Raw genomic sequence first — 16676 nt, 5'->3', positions numbered from 1 at the left:
TTTCATGTGCAGTACAGCAGATGAAGGAAAAAAATAGCTTATATCACACAACATAGCTATTTTTTGGGTCAAATTATTAAAAAACCCTACAAATCTCTTTAATAATAAATTAAAAAGCAGCATCTGAGTGTCACTGCAAACAGGGTATGGGAACTTGTTCTTTAAATGCTTCCAGGCCAGAGTGCTGGGTAGAGCAAAGTGGCAGCTATTTGACACAAAATTCTAATCGCACACAATGTGCCACGACACGTTGACCATTTTAGAGATTAACATTTTTTCAGTCTCGTGATGAAGTCATTCTTGAGACAAACTGACTTTAGGGTTGTTCTCCTGTGCTGTGAAATGCTGTTGTGCCATGAGGCATCACTGTTAAGTGCACAGTATGGCTCTGGCTGCGTGACAGTGCACCAAAGGAGGTGGATTAAAGGGTGTCAGGCATGAAACTAGCTTAAGTCAGGAAGATGATTTGTTTAAGTCTAGTTAAAGCAAGATAGGAAATAGCAATTCATGCTGTTGCTGGCACTAATTGGACTATGTCAACTTTTTCTGAGTACTAATGCAAGGAGAGTTTTCCCATACATGCTGCATTTGACAGCCAGTTGGAAATCATTTAGTTTGGTTGAATTTTACTTTTTTGGGAATGGAAATCTAGTGCTTAGTCAGGGGCTTTACTCTCTTGTTAATTTGCTGTTTGTCAAAGATGCTAGCAAACCAGGTGAAACTTTCTTATACAAACATGTCTGTCATACTTTTACATATAATACATTTGATGCCAGACCAAGCCAGTTGAACCAGAAGAGCAGGGTATTACCTCCAAACATCTTAAAGACAAGACAGTAAGCTGTTAAAGTCAGTTTGGACAATCTTAAATCACTAGATTAGACCAAGGCTGCAGGCAACAATGAAAAGTTATCAGTCTTGCTGTAAAATTCCCTGTGAGAGCTGTGCAATTGTTTGAGGAAGGCTTTTTATCTTGAGAGAGAATGGTGTGCTTTTTCCATCTGTTAGGATGACAGATGTGGCCAGGGTTCCTGATGGAAACTGGGTGTCTAACTTCTGAGCACTTGCATGTCAGCGCTCTTGGAGTTTCACTGGTAGTGAACAGGACTGTCCTGCCTTAGAATAAAGTATAATGATAGCAGTGAATGGAAAGACTACTCACTGATGTTGAAAATTCAGGTAGCTAACAAATTATTAGGTTAGAAACTGGCTTTGTTGTGCAAGAAACTTTAGAGTTAACTACTTCCTACCATTTCAGAATGAAATAGTGACTTCTAAGAACATGTGACAACACTTTGTCTTATAATCTAAACAATCAAAATACTGCTGCACCTGAGCTGACACTCTGTAGTCATTGAGAAGTTGCTGCAGAGTAAATATCTCATACGTGCTGTATATACAGTGTGCTGTGGATGTCAGATCTCCACCAGTCTCCCTCAACAGAACTGCTCCAGCTGCACTCTGCCACTGTCCACTGTAGATATAACCAGAGTACCAAAGGTCATCTCTTAAGGTAACATGGGAGTCAGTTGAACAGGGATTAACTGCCTGGTTACCTTTTCCCTGAAGACTGTTCTTCTGAAGTGTTTGGGACAGTTACTGTTGGGAAGAGGCCCATCCAGTGGTCAGTTAACTTTCCCACACTACCCTTAGTGAGAAAGGATGCTAGCAATTCACTTAAAATCATCTGAGGCTGCTTTTGTCTGTTAGAAACTGCAAAAGCTGCAGTCAGTGAAACTATTTCTAGTTCAGTCTAATACAGGAAGATATAATATTCCTGTGGTTGTTGCTTTTTAACATCTTAGTGTTTGTCACCAGAATCACAAATACCGAATATCACTTTCACAGCGGTGGAAAATAAGTCAGTCTAGATGTGCTTTTTTCAACTCTGACAGGTTTCTAATATCTGCTAGAGTTGCTAGTATAGTTCAACACATCTGTGGTTAAACACTTGGCAACTTTGCACTAATAGCTTAAATGGGTAAGAATGGGGAGCAGGGAGACATCTACTGCTGACCATCTCGGTCTGTCTCCTCTCAATCTATCACTGCTACCCATGTGAAAAAGCAGGTAGACACACTTGAACATGTCCTGTAATATTGATAGTGGTTTGGTTAACCTACTTTGTGCTGAATAACAGATTCAATCTAATTGGGTAAGACAGTTCTGGGACAAGCTGTGCTGGTTTGGGGAGAGGAGAGTACTACTGGCAGGCTACCACTGCTGACAGCACATTGATATCATCTGGCTAAAAAGGAGCTTCAGTCAGCTCACACCTGACCCAGGTAGTGCTGAAATGTACTTTAGATGTCTGGAGAACTGGGAGATGCATCCTTGGGGCAATTCTGGATATTTGCTGTATTGTGCCAAACATCCAGCTGCAGGACCAACAGGTATCCAAAGCATAGTCTGCTCTTGCCTGTGGCTTCTAAAGGACTTTGAGTTTTGAAAGGGACAGTGATTCTAACTCAGTGAGAGGATTGGGCTGATGCCTAGCCATTTTGGATGGCGCTTTAGCTTAAACCTACCACACTGAATGACATTAACTTTGTTGAGAGATGGAATTGTAAAGAAGGAGCTGCCACTTGGGTGTTCCTCAATGTTAGTATGTGAAAGCCTGATCCTAGAAATTCAGGGAGTTGGAGAAAACTTTTTGTAAAGCAGCACGACTGGAGCAGGGAAGAGAGTTCTCATTAGGTTAGGCCTTCCCTTAGCAGAAGGAAGACTGGAAAGACAGGGTTTCACTTACTGTTGAACTAGGTTTTTTCCTGTCTAGATGAATAAAAGCACAACTGTCTCATGGTCCAGGAAATTGTCTGAAACAACTAATTTGTAGGATTTGGCACTGAAGTCTAAATAATGGCACTGTGCTTGTGCACTGTATGGCTAATAAGGTCAGAGCAGTTGATGGCAAGGACCTAAGAGCCATGGTGTTGGCAGCCAAATGACAGTTAGTCTGGCTGTCACTAATGACCCTTCATGAATTTTGGTATGACTAGTATTGACTATTAGTGATCATGGTAAATAGTTGATCTGAGAACCCTTCTCACGATGGAAGGAGAATGTTCAAGTATTTCCAGACTAAAACTGATTTATTACAACTGTTCATTATGGCTTAATAAGCATCCTGTGATGCCCGAGTTCACTGCAATATACAGTACCTGTTGATAGAAAAGCAGAATAACTGAAGCACACTAGCAGGATGCTACTTGTATGCATTTTGAACTCTCCTAATTTGATTCATTAGGTCTCTTGATAATTTTCTTCACTACTGGAATGTTGCTGGATAGTTTTTTGGCTTGGTTTTATAGACTAGATTTATTCTGTGTGGTATATTCCTTCTTTCTCTTGATCTTAAACTGTCTTTTAAACTAGCTGAACTCTGAGTTTCAGCATTCTGAAGGACAGTGTTGGCAAGAGCTGCTTGGCTTTAGCAAAAAGTCCTCAGTCTATTAATATTTATCAGACTTGACAACTCTTTATTATTGGGTCCAGGGAAAAACTGCAAAACTTCATTGCAATGGTCTTCTAGTTAGCAGCAAACAACTTTGGATTAAAACTCTTCTGGTCGTTGTGCATTCACTTTTGAATGACTTAGTCTAAACTATGCATCTCTAGCTTAAAGATGATTTGATGTGGAACTGCCAAACTTCTTAAAATGAAATTTTGAGCTCTGGGCACCCATTAAGCTGATTAGCCTGTCAAAGATAACTTGAACTAATATTACTTCAACAAAATAAACTGTTCCATCATTCTAGTTGTCAGGCTTTTATAACTCTTGGTCAGCTTTCTGTTCCTCATTAATGACACAATTTTTGGAGTATGTCAGAACCGCTAGTCTCATCTGAAAGACAAGTTAGACTTTGTTCAGTTGTCCATCAGTACTCTTGATGAGATGTTAAGGATTTAAATGCAACTAATACAACTCTGGCTTCTGAGTTGAGTGGCTTCAGAATAGACTGAGCTTACATTTTTATGAGGTAGGGGAACTTATGCTATACTGTTGGTATTGACAGAGATGAAACAGAATTTACCTTCACAGCAAAAAAAAAAAATATAGTTGGGGAAGCTTCTTCATTTTACTTTCCTTGAGTAGGTTTCTGTTAGTTCATATAAGCCACATATTAAGACTTCTAGGTATGGTAAATAGTCTGGGAGATGGAACCCTGTCAAACCGAGTATCATGCATATCCAGCAGCTCTTTGTACATTTAACTTTCTTTTTCTACCCTCAATTCCCACCATGTAGGAGGATTTAAGAGCAAAAATAATGATAGGAATATAGGGTAACTCCTGCTAACTAAAAGCAAGAACTGCCACAATGATAAGTCACACTGCTGTGATAAACTGGACTCTCCCCGTGTAAGGAGTAAACAGGAAAGATTGCTATAGAAAGTCTTTAAAAGGTACTGCAAGGCAGGCAGTGTCTGAATCTTATCATAACTCATCTTTTGCATTGAAGTAAAGGACAAAGATAAAGCTTTTTCATGTTTTTTTTTAACTTAAGTTTGCTCCTGTTGCATTGTAAACTGAGAAGCAATAATAGCTCCCAAGCTCTGATGCAGTTTTAAATTAAACTTAATTCCTGTGATGTTGCTGTAGGGAACTTTTAGTTCCTGATGCACGACATTATGCAAGTATTTCACTTAATGTTGTTGCAATTAATGGAAAATATGTGACAATATGTGCAGAGTCATTTAGATGTGAAAACTCTGTGGTTAGAGAATGCAGAACTTTGCCTTGCATGCAGCCACTGCCATACCCCCAAACAAAACCTCTGATCCCCAGGACTGCCCTGTAGCTTAGCTCCTCATCTACACCTGAATGCCTGAAGCACAGAGAAAGGACTTTGTGGTACCCCATCAGGTTTCTGTCAAGGCACTAGAACTACCTGAATTATTAATCCTCTGATGTCCTTTCCATACTGCTGTAGTAAGCAAGTAATTTTCCTGTCGTCTTCCTTCCATGATTATAATTACTGGAGATTTTAAGTCTAGCTTCACCTGATCACTTCTAGCCTTTTTCCTTTCTGGGGGTATGATCCATTTTCCGTACAGCTCAATACTACTCTCACATACGGTGAAATGACTACAGCAAAAAATCTGCTGGACATAGGAAATGGAATGACAAATCCCTGGCTGAACTGAGCATGGCAAAAATTGAGTCAATTTAGTTTTAATAACTTAGAGAATGATGTTTGCATTCCAAACTTTGGAGGAATGGTGTGTTCTACAGTTTGCTTTTTTGTATGAGTGTTTATTGCAAGCAGAAAAGTGCTTGCAAAAGCTTTTCCTGAAAGTCCTGTTAAATTTTCAAAAGGCTGACTACAATGCTCTGCATTCCCTACAAGACACTCAGCCTAAAGCATGTGCATTGTTAGTAGTAACAGGATAGTAAAGAAAGTCATCTCAGTTTATACTGAATTCTCTTCCTCCCTCATGCCATATACCTTTTACCACAACAAAACTCTGTACCCCTTAGGCAGGACATGTGTTGTTGCTTCTGTTTTCTTTCTATGGAACAAAAGAATAAATTCATCCTCTTTAGGTGTCCAGACAGGATGGAAGAGCAGTCATAAGTATTCAGGTCAGATCTATTGATAGTAGATGTGAATTCTAGAGGTGAAGGCAGCTCTGTAATAAACTGGTTTGGAATTTGGGCTGCTTTAGAAAAGGGCAGCACTCGTACTGGAATGTATTTGACCTATTAAAAGGCATTAATCTGTAATATTACAGTGGTGTTGAGCTTGTGTGTGTTTCTAGAGGTAAGGGGTATCAAATCACAGACTCACAGAAGAGCAAGGATTGGAAGGGACCTCAGGAGATCAAGTCCAACCCTCCTGCTAAAGCAGGTTCCCTCCTATGTAAAGCTTAAGTCTAGTAAGTAAAGGTAGAGGCTTTCATGATGATATGCACATCAGTTGTCTGCTTTCGCCCAAATTTAAATTACAGAAGAATGTTTTAATATTTCTCTAAAGCTAAAACTCGTACTATAAGAGCAAAAATTTTTACTTCTACCAATGAAGCCAGCTAGAAATAATACTTAAATGATGGTTCTAGACAGCTGAAGTCGACGTGACTGCCACAGAATACAAAGTACAGTTCAGTGCAGGCTTACGTTCCTACCAGAACTGCTGTCCTCTCACACCATGAGAAAAGCTACTGTACAAAGCTAACCTTGGCTTCTGCATTATTCCTGAGCTCCTGAATCTGCCAGTTAGCACAATCCCACTTGCAGTGGCCTTCTTCCTCATCAGGACCCCATGGGGCGATTCAGCTAGTCTGCTGCTCCATAAGAAGATGGTCGTTGCCTTTCTGGTACAGCATATCTGGCTTTTACCAGCAGGGGAAAGGGCTGCCATGGCGTTAAAGCTTCATGTAGTCTGGGGAATACCGGGGCATGAGAAGTCACCTGTGTCAAGGAAGCAACTGCCAGGCAGTCTTGGTTCTGCACCAGTCAGTGCAGTTCTCCAGCTCATTGTGTATAAAGGCATTGGGCCATGTGGGTGGGGAAGACTATGGTAAGGTGATGGGAATTCTCTTGGAAATGGAATTGTTGAACTTATCTGAGTGATGACCAGACTTTCTGGCCAAGGCTAGGCTCAGTCTTATTTCTTTAAGAAAAAAACACTTGGTGATGTTTAGGACTCATGAAGTTTGGTTATGATATATACTTTGTAACTTTGTTTCTTTTCTTTGGAAGCTATACCTGACCCTGTGCTAGTTCAATCTCTCTCCTACACCTTACACCCACCGTCTTGTGCAGGCTTCAGCAAGTATTGCTATAGGGAGGCTAATATGGCCTTCTTGCTAACTCTGTTCTTGTCTTTAAAGCTTTTTTGGATGGGAGAGCAGTAGGCAGGAAGGGATTCAGTCAATGGTAATGTCCTTTGCTGTGGTAACTGATCACAGCCATGTTTACCTACAGCATGCACAGCTATCTGAGAAATGATGACTGCCTGATAACCCTCCCCACAACTTCCAAATAACTTAGTTTTCATATGTAGTGATTATGCTGTCTCTATTCCTTGGTGGTAGCAGTCTAGCAACCCTTTCTGCAACTAATCAATACAACTTAATTTTCTTATGTAAATGTCCATGAAGTTTTTGGAAAAACGTATAGCCTTAATTAAAAAAAAGACTGAAATCCCCACAGATCTCCAACAATGGAACAGGGAGGACTAATGGGGCTGTTCCCCTCACTGCTTCAGATTCATGGGCAGTCTCCTGTAAATAGCAAGTGGTGTCCATTTCTAGACCATTTTGGGGCCAAACTTGAAGAAATCTTTCTGCAGAAGATGGAGATCGGTACAGACTACTGTAGACCTTGAGATTATACTGTTTGTTTTGTGGGCCCATCCTATGGTGTGAAGGGATATACTGCCTGAATTGGATGCAAGACTCAGGGCTTTAGGACAGTTGGACACATTCCTGTGTAACAGGAATTGATGGTGAGACTGACAGCTAAACAAATAGGGAAGTTGAGGAGCTCCTCATAGCTTGTGTGGTGCCATATGCAGTGGCTAGCTTAAAATAACTACATTTGACCCTGTGCAGCTCCATTTAAAAATCAAAAATCCCTACAGTCTTAGGGTAAAGCTTCTTTAGATGTGGCACACTTGATCTGCAGAAGTAGTAAAAGTCTTCTGGCCAAACTCTTTCCTACTGGTATTTGATTAATGAAAACACTGGGCACACGTGGTACAACAACTTGCAGCAAGGCTATATCAAAAACTCCTTTTAGGCATAAGAATCCAGCCTGGAAAAACCTAGGGAGACAATGAGTTACTTTTATAGAAGTTCTATGTGCAATGTTAGGAAACTTGTGTCAGCAATGTCTCTTGTAGGGACATCGTCACTGAACTGCAGGTTGGTGCCTGGCTTGCTGGCCTTAGAGTCCACAGCATAAGTATTGCTTTAAAACTTGAGCTGTGAATATGGAGGAAAGCTTTCCTCTTGCCTGTTCCCTGTTCTCACACAGGGGATAATGAGCTGGTAATGAAGAAATCAAGGTGTATTTTCCATTCCTCAGAATATGGTGGTTTATGCAGCATCATAATTTAAAGTTGAACTGCCAGAAATAAAACACTCTATAAAGAGCTTTATAGTTCTCTGGAACATTACTGTAGCTGCTGCTGCTTCCTGGCAATTCTAACAACTGCTCAGTCAACCTTTTCCGAAAATGCCTATTGGGAAAGAACTACTCGGTACACTGAAGTACTGACATTAAAATGAGGCAATTGAGCTAGAAAAGCATGCTGTTGAGCAGGATCCCTTGTCAAGCTCCTTCACTTAATGAATTTCTGGTTCTTTCCGAGCAGATGATAATACCCAGTTCTTCTTGTAACTTTGTCCTTGGTAATCAAAGGCAGACTCGAATGTTTATAAAGAGAGGATAACTATGTTCCAATTAAAATTCTTGCTTTATCTATTCTAAAACTGCATGTGAACTAAATGCTAAAAGCTGAAGTGATGCTGCACTGTGAAACTGAATTATAAAGTTCAGGGACTACTTTTCCCAATGAAGACTTCAGAACAAAGCCGAAAACTATTTTAGTAGCCTGAATTTCCCAAGCAACATGCTTGCACTTGACACTGCTTTGTCTACCCTAGTACCAACACAAGCATGATGGTCTGACCTTCCAAACAGAAGAATAACTGAATTGGCACTCTAATTCTACATTTCAAGTATACAGACTACAATATTTGTACTTAATAAGAAAATGCTTTTGTTGACTGTACTTGCTGACCATTGGTTTTCTTCTTGATTTGTTTTTTTTGTGAATAATTGTATTTTAACTGTTCTGGTAATCTTGTATCAAATCCTGGGATTACTGTAGAGCTCCTGGAGTTGGAAATTATTACAGTGAAGGTGGGGTCAAGGATAACAGGTTTATCTAGAATTGTTAAATGAGCTCCTTTTGAGCTTGTCCCCAAGGAAAAAGTCTATAATGTAGCTGACTTCTTCAGGCTGTTAGCCTTGGAGCTTGTAGAAACCCTTGTTGCTCACCCTCCAGAAAATGTCTCAGGGTATGCTTAAGTCTCTAGCTGAAGTGATTAGTTTTATATCTATCTAGTTTTATGTCTAAATCTTACAGAAGCATTTTTGTGGAAAGAATTTGTGTATAGCTGTGCTGGTACTGGATTTAGGCATTACTTCTCAAAGAACACTACTCAACAAATAAGTTGAAAAAAATCAGTGGTAGCTGGGATTGCAAACTGATTTTAGCATCTGACTTGTATGATGCACATAACAGCTGTTACAATGAGAACACAGGAAAGAAGAGGTAATATTGTGTGAACTAGATGACTAGACATAAATGCTGAATTCATACCTACTAACCTGGTACAGAAGCCCATTTACAGTGACTACAGCTCATGCTTATACATACCCTCTCACTGTCCTTTCTTTCAGGCCAGGAGCGCTTTGGAAACATGACCAGAGTATACTACAAAGAGGCAGTTGGTGCTTTTGTGGTCTTCGATGTCACAAGAGGCTCCACTTTTGAGGCTGTTTCAAAATGGAAGCATGATTTGGACAGTAAAGTACTACTTCCTAATGGCAGCCCCATCCCTGCTGTTCTTCTTGCAAACAAGTGTGACCAGAAGAAAGATGGCAGCCAGCATCCCTCTCAAATGGACCAATTCTGCAGAGAAGGTGGCTTTGTTGGATGGTTTGAAACCTCTGCCAAGGTGAGCATAAAGGGAAACATTTAACTCTTCTAAGTATTGGCATAAGAATGGATGAATATAGTCATGTGGGGAAGTGAATCATCAAGTATAGGAAGTGACAGTCAAATTTCCAGTGTTCAGCAAAAGTTGGAAGACTTGCAGCATATGTGGTTTAGATGAGAACTGCATCTTAAATTCAGATAATCTTAAAACTAACAGGAAAACTTTTAACTGAGTTTGATAAGCTTTTTTTCTTGCACGTGTCATTCTTCAGTTGTTAGTACTATTAAACACTGATCAAGCTGTCGAAAAGATGCAAGTAGTCTTTAGGTGCAGGTTTTTAAATTGCAGCTTCTGACTTCACTGTTGCATGTAGGAAGCAGTAAGACTCCAGAAGTGAACAAGCTATTAGCTCACTTGTTACTACCCACCCAGACGATAATGCAACTAAAGCACTTTCCTATTTTATCAGGCAGTGTCAAGACTGACACTGGAGAAAAAGAAATTGCTCTGTGTATTAACTTTAAGCTAAGATAGCTAGCTACTTTATTCAAAGAGATAACTTTGAGTAAGTTCATATATTGTACAGTTTTGATCTACAGACTTAGTCAATGCACAGATAAGCTTGCAGTAACTTAGTTGAAAGTGAAATCCAACAGTTCCTTAAAACCCAATTGATCCTTAAAATGAAAGATTCTTCTAGATGAAGACAATGTGGCTGACAGACCAAATTACTGGTCTGGTTAATAAATCCATTATATGGTAAGCTAAACTTCAAAGTCCCTATTTTCCCTTGGCTTGCCTACTTCCTTCAACTGTTGCTGATGAACTGGCACAAAGTGATGCTTAGACAACTCTATAAGGAAAAAAAAAAGTCTGTAGGAGGAATATGATAAGCAATAAAATAACAAGCCTCTTCCTGATCACTTTGAAATAAGGAAGAAGGGTACAGAGTGACAGGAATTACTTAAATTAGCTAATAATTTGTTTGCATTTGAACAAAAAAATTCCCCAAACCACCCATCTGTTACTAAAACCCTCACATTTTACAGCTCTTTATTCTCAAAAAGAATACCAAGATTCTGCTTTGGGTTATGTCTTCCTTGAAGCTTCACCTGTCCATAGTACCGCTATACATGAACTTCAACATGGGTTAAAAAGAAGTGCAAGTAGCATTGGAACAAAACCTAATGTGGAAGTATAGCGACAGCTTGCATTTTAGGTGACATTTAAGATGCAACAACGTAAATCAAGGCTGTTGGTGCAGAGAAAAGTCCAGACAATATTAGTTCTAGTTCAGTTATGAATCGATTTGTTTAGGACTTTGAAGAGGTAGTTAAAATAGCTTAGGAAAAATTCAGGACAGCTTTCTTGTTTTCTAAGCATACCAAATCAGTTGATGGTTTTAAGTCCTGCCCACTTACCTAGCCTGATAATCTTTTGCCTTTCTGCTAGAACTAGTACTTGTATCTTCAGTGTAGTCATCAGTAGTATAAGTCCCATTCCCTGTGGATTAAGGAGAATATTAAAGGTAAAAGAACTGCAGAAAGTATAAATATTCATAGAAATACCTTATGAACATCCTTACAATAAAATGAGGGGAATCCTCCTCCACTCTGGGCAGGGAAAAGTGCCTATCTGCAAACTGCCAGAAGCAGTTTGTGGCTGACAGCCACAAGCTTGTAAAGTGCAGTAGTCATGGCTCAAACGTTCTCATGGTCTAACGTTGCTCATGTTGAGTCTACAATTATGGAGACAGAAGAGTGCTCTGGGGTGGCATTTCCTTTGGAACCAAAGACAAGTGATTCCAAACATGGCAGCCCTGTAGTGAGCTAACATGGCCCAGGTAGCTCAAAGCTGTGGCCAAAGGCCCCTTGGCATTGGCTAACTTGGCCCCTCAGTAACTAAGACAGCCTGATAGAATTCAGTTCCAGGTATCGTGCATGCACGCCTCTTCAGAGTGTATGTTAAGGTACTTCTCAAAGCACACACAAGAAAATATAGAGTGGCTAGATGAGGCACCCTGATTTAGCTGGGGTTTTGAGGCTGATAGAAAAAGTCCTCTTATGTAAGCAAGTGTATCCAAACTGTGGCAGAAGCGGAAAATAGGCCCCAAAAGGTAGAACGCTACTATGAATAGTGTGATTGCCCATTATCTTTCCTGATGCAGGAATGTACTTTAGCACTTGTGTGTCTTCTAAATGCAGGTAACACTTATCCCCCAAATGCATACTAGATTAGAGTCCAAGTATCCTGTTTGTAATATGGGTGAATAACTGTTGCAAACCTTTCTGGCAACTTTTTTTTTTCAACAAGCAAGTGTATGAACAATGACCTGATGCATCTAAGATGTTTGTGTCATGCTGTTGAGACTGTAGAAGAGTTTTTGTATTTAGCCAGCTTCTAATTGGAATGTGTGACTATTTTAAAAAAAAAAAAAATCACTGACTTCTTTGCTTTCAACTTTTTTAGGACAACATCAACATAGATGAAGCTGCTCGATTCTTGGTGGAAAACATCCTTGCTAACTACAAAACCTTTCCTAATGAAGAGAACGATGTGGGGAAACCAAAACTGGACCTAGACCCATTGAAAGCAGAGAGTAAATCACAGTGCTGCTAATGCTACCACTGTACAGTAAATGTGATGCAATGAGCAGCAGGACTGTTCCTTAACTCAAACTGCTGCTATGGTGCTGCGTTGTGACAATCCATATGGGGTGTCTGATATTATCTGAATAGGTGATTCTTGTGGGTGTTTACATATCCTTGTTTAGGATGAAACTGAGTATCTTGTGAGTTATCACTCCACTTGCTTAAGTGGCTGCATCTAAGTATGATTAGTGTCGCCTTACTTGAGAGCATAAGGTAGCGTTTACACTCCTAAAAAGGAACAAAGACAACATTCAGTGTCTAGTTTGCTTCTAGGACATATGCTGCATTCCAAATAGGACTCACTTATCATGGTTTTAGCTGAATAGACACTTGCACCTTTACTGTAAACTTTTTTCCTTTGTCACCAGTAATGTCCCACTTTAGCCTGACTTCTCACCTATACACTTGTCCCTATTTATTATCCCCCACCATGAGGATTCGTCTCACTGCTAGTTCTCCTGGATCAAGACATCCCAGAAATCTTGAAGGGGCCAGTGAGAGATGGGGAGGTACCTTTCCTAGTGTGTTCACTGGGACTGAGTGAAGTAGATGACTTTTACCACTGAGTAAGAACAAGATGGGTAAATGATTGTACTTAACAGGGGAAAGGCATGGTTATAGAGATACTAACAAAAATGCATCTCCAGCCATTGCAGGCAGAATATTTTGGCTAATACTTTACCTATGAAACACATTAATGAATACAGTTGTACTGCTGGCACATAGTTACAGTAACCTCACTCATATGCACATCCAGAAATAAACATCCAGTAGCTTTTTTATGCACTAACACTGAAAACTTTAACAAGAGTGCAAAAAGTAAATGTCTTACTGTCCTGTGATAACAAACTTGCTTCTTTTTCCTTTCATCTTGAAATGGTTCTGAATACAGAGGGAGAGAGGTCTTAAAGGAAATAGCTTAACTGATTCTTGTTAGCTTATAAACACCACCACCCCACCCCCCCACCCCAAGCTCTAACTTTCAAATTTAGAGCAGTGCTTCACTCTTCTGACTACTCGGAGCTGGTGAACTGGCTTATCAGTTTGCAACTCGGTATATTAAGATGCTTATGTTTCCTTGTTATGACTCATATTTCTGGCAGCAAATGAAGATCAAAAGGATTACAGAGATTTCATGGTTCTTGAATACATTCTGGAACTCCGGCTCTGCTTGGCTGAAAGGCTTTGAAGCTCCTCTTTATTTCAAGGATTTGCTCTGTCCTGGTACCTCATTGCTACTGACTAGAAGTCTTATCTTGTTTGGTCTGATGGTGCTGATGCTTAAACATCAGCATGAAATATGTGCCAGATTGATTGTACTTTAATTTGTATTGAGATTTCCTAGGCTGTCTTCTTTTTCTAAAGAGTAACATACTTTTTAAGAGACAAATAAATATATTTGGGCATCTTATATGTTGGTGGCGTATGCTTTTGAGAACATGAGTCTTCACATCATGTGTCCCACCCTATACCCAAGTGCTGTTCTGCTTTCATTGACAGTTGAAAAGACTTATCTTCTAATAGATGCTATGTTAAAGGCTAATTTCAAATTACCACACTAAGGCTTGGCATAAGCTAAAATTGGTGCTAACTAACTTGGGTTCATAAGATAATTCAGATGAAAGGGTTGTTAGGAAGTCTTCTAAGCTGACATCTTCTCCAAGCAAGGTCATATGAGGGTGCTCAGGCTTTCCTGTGTCTTAAACCTTCAACAATGGAGACTGTATGGCCTTGGGAAAGGTGTTTCAATGCCTGGCTGGCCTCATGAGAGTTTATGTAGTCTGAATCTCTCTAACATCAATTTATATCTGTGGTCTCTTATCCTCCAACTACCCACTACTGTAAGGAATGTGTCCATTAGGCTTGTGCAGATTTATTGGGTGCTTAAAGCTTGATTGCTAATTTAAAATTTTTTTGAAAGCCTGTAGCACTTCAGAAAGGAAGCTGCACCCCATCCTTGTTCCTTGCTTGTTTGAGTTGCTAACCTTTCTAGCTAACCTGGAACTACCATAATCTTCCTATTCAGTCACTTGCAGAACAACTCCATTTAGACTGGAAACTCAATTTTAATAAGCTGTTTAATTTCCAGTGTCTCTTCCTAAACTCTAATTATAGCTGCACAAATCTAGTAACTAGCCACATGTTCCATGTGCATAGCCTGTTTATTTGATGCTTATTGACCAGATCAAAATGTGATAAATCTTGATGGCCAGTCAGACAAGAGAGAATTTCATGTTTACTTGGCTTCAACTGTAAGTTTACTGAGCCTATGCAATGTAACATGAAGTTTGTCACTAATGGGCAAAAAAGGCCAATTCCTGAGTCTGTCTAGTATGACATAGAAGGCTGGTCTACATTCAAAGGCTAGTTCCTTAAATACCTACTTTACTGGGGAAACTTCCAGTAAAGGTAGAGTGTTTTTTTTCCAAACAGTTATTGTGCTTTTTCTTGGTTTTAGTTTTCAGATTCAACAGCAGAATGAAGACCAAACTCTGAAGCTTTGGGACTCTACCTGAATGCATGGATCTCATCTGGGTCCCATCAGTGACAATGTAATCCTGTGCAGATTAGTTTCAAGAATGTCTAAATTTCTGCTTGAAGAGCTATTGCTGCTATGTTTAAGCTCTTCCCTTATTCTGTATGTAGCTTGTGTTCTAAAGCTCTCCATGAATGTAGAATGGCCATGATTCTCAAACTGTGGTGGAGTATACTAATTTTGATACAGGTTGTCACTGACTGGAGAAGCTGAGGCAGGGAGAGGTTCAGGAACTACAGTCTACAAAAATAAAGCCCTGAAGGTTTAATGTGACTGCAGATTGTATGACAGAACAGACTGATCTTCCCTAAGTCTAGTAGTATAAAAACCAAGTTGACTTCCACCTGCATGATGGACTATCTCTCTCCCCCCGTGTGCCCTACCCCCCCCCCAATATCTTTCTGGGGAAAAAAAATTGAGTTTTAATAGAAGGCTAGTCTTCATGCTGCAAACTGTATTTTCACTCCTGTTCCTTGCAGGGAGCGATACTATATTTGAGACTGGTGGGGTGGATCAGGAAATCTGACCTAGCCAGATGGTGAAGGCTATAGGAAAAACCTGGCATTCTAGCCTGAGGAAGGGAATGGGAGTATTTCCCCAGTAGAGGAGAATAAGGCTGTAGTTTGTGGAGAAGTGTTTAGGTCAATTAAACTAGTCGTGAAGCCATGTCCTAATTAATCCAAGAACTTTGATTTGGAAAAATATGTGGAAGTTCAGACAGACCCAATTTAAATTCAGGCTAATAAGCAAGCAAAAAGTGTCAAACATCATTTGTTTTACATGTACAGGATACATGGTAAAGTGATTCACCTTAATCAAATGAACAGGCCCCATGCTATTTTATTTCATTATCTCTTGTAATCTGAAATACGTCAATCATAAATGAGCAAGTACCTGACTTACTATTCCCTGTGTTTAAGAGACAGTTTTGAGATGAAAAACTTGAGTACAGATCTGAAGCAGTGCCTCAGTAAAATGTCTTTACTGGCATGTTTCCATCAACTGAGTTTGTAAAGGCAGGACATGGCATATATTCTTCCTGGGTTGTAGTTGTGCAGTATGTCTTTGCAGCTAACGCAAAGTTGGCCTCTATTCATTTAAAAAGCTTAATGAGGCATTACAATCGCTGACCAAACTAGAAAGGAGTTAGAGCAATTAGTGATCTTTCAGTATGGGATTTTCTAGGTGTATCTTAACTGCAGCAGTAGAAAAATAGGAGCTATTTCAAGCTCCAGAGTTTTGTTTGCTTAAACTTTGTGTCAGACCTATTGAATTGTAATAGGGTTCAGTCTCCTTAAATTGAACAAATCCTTGTTTATCTGTAGTGATTGGTCACCGGGGAATAGTTTGAGTCATTCTTACAGACTCAGTGCCTGAGTAACCATTTGATACATGGTGATAAGAAGAAATAGTTATAAAAGAAATATGTGCAGTAAAATTATGGTATTGAATGGTGAAAGATCTTGCTCTTAAAAACTGGTGCTCCTTTATCTTTCTAGTCTTAACATCTTGGTAGTGACCTTGGTTCCAGAACAGAACTGGCTACCTTTCTCTTTTTACAGAACACCTTTACTTGGCACAGAAACACAGTTCTCTAAGTGCGTGTATGCCTTCGTCCTTCGTATAAAGAATTACTAACGAATTTAAGAAATGGTAGCGATACACTTTCAGGAGTAAAAAATGTATTAACAAAATGCCAGTGAGATAAATAATGATTCTGAATCAAAATACATCATTTACTTGACAATACAAAAAAGGTCACTTCAGAGATAGTTCTTTGTCCTGCCGCAGAACAATACTGAAAATAAGGAACATA

At 39.6% G+C, this 16676-nt stretch overlaps 1 protein-coding gene across 1 annotated transcript in view; it reads left to right on the top strand.

The window, feature by feature from the left end:
* Positions 1 to 14038, top strand: part of RAB32 (RAB32, member RAS oncogene family) — a 19939-nt gene extending 5901 nt beyond the window's left edge. Inside the window, exons 2-3 of the mRNA XM_009646960.2 lie at positions 9414 to 9691; positions 12143 to 14038. Of these exons, the coding sequence (XP_009645255.1) occupies positions 9414 to 9691; positions 12143 to 12292 (428 nt within the window). The 3' untranslated portion in view covers positions 12293 to 14038. The remainder of the gene's footprint in view (positions 1 to 9413; positions 9692 to 12142) is intronic.
* Positions 14039 to 16676: the final 2638 nt, after the last annotated feature.

Source organism: Egretta garzetta, unplaced genomic scaffold, assembly GCF_000687185.1.
Source record: "Egretta garzetta isolate BGI_Z169 unplaced genomic scaffold, ASM68718v1 scaffold139, whole genome shotgun sequence".
Classification (NCBI taxonomy): Eukaryota; Metazoa; Chordata; class Aves; order Pelecaniformes; family Ardeidae; genus Egretta; species Egretta garzetta.
The sequence above is the reverse complement of the archived record's forward strand: the minus strand, read 5'-3'. Positions and strand labels throughout refer to the sequence as shown.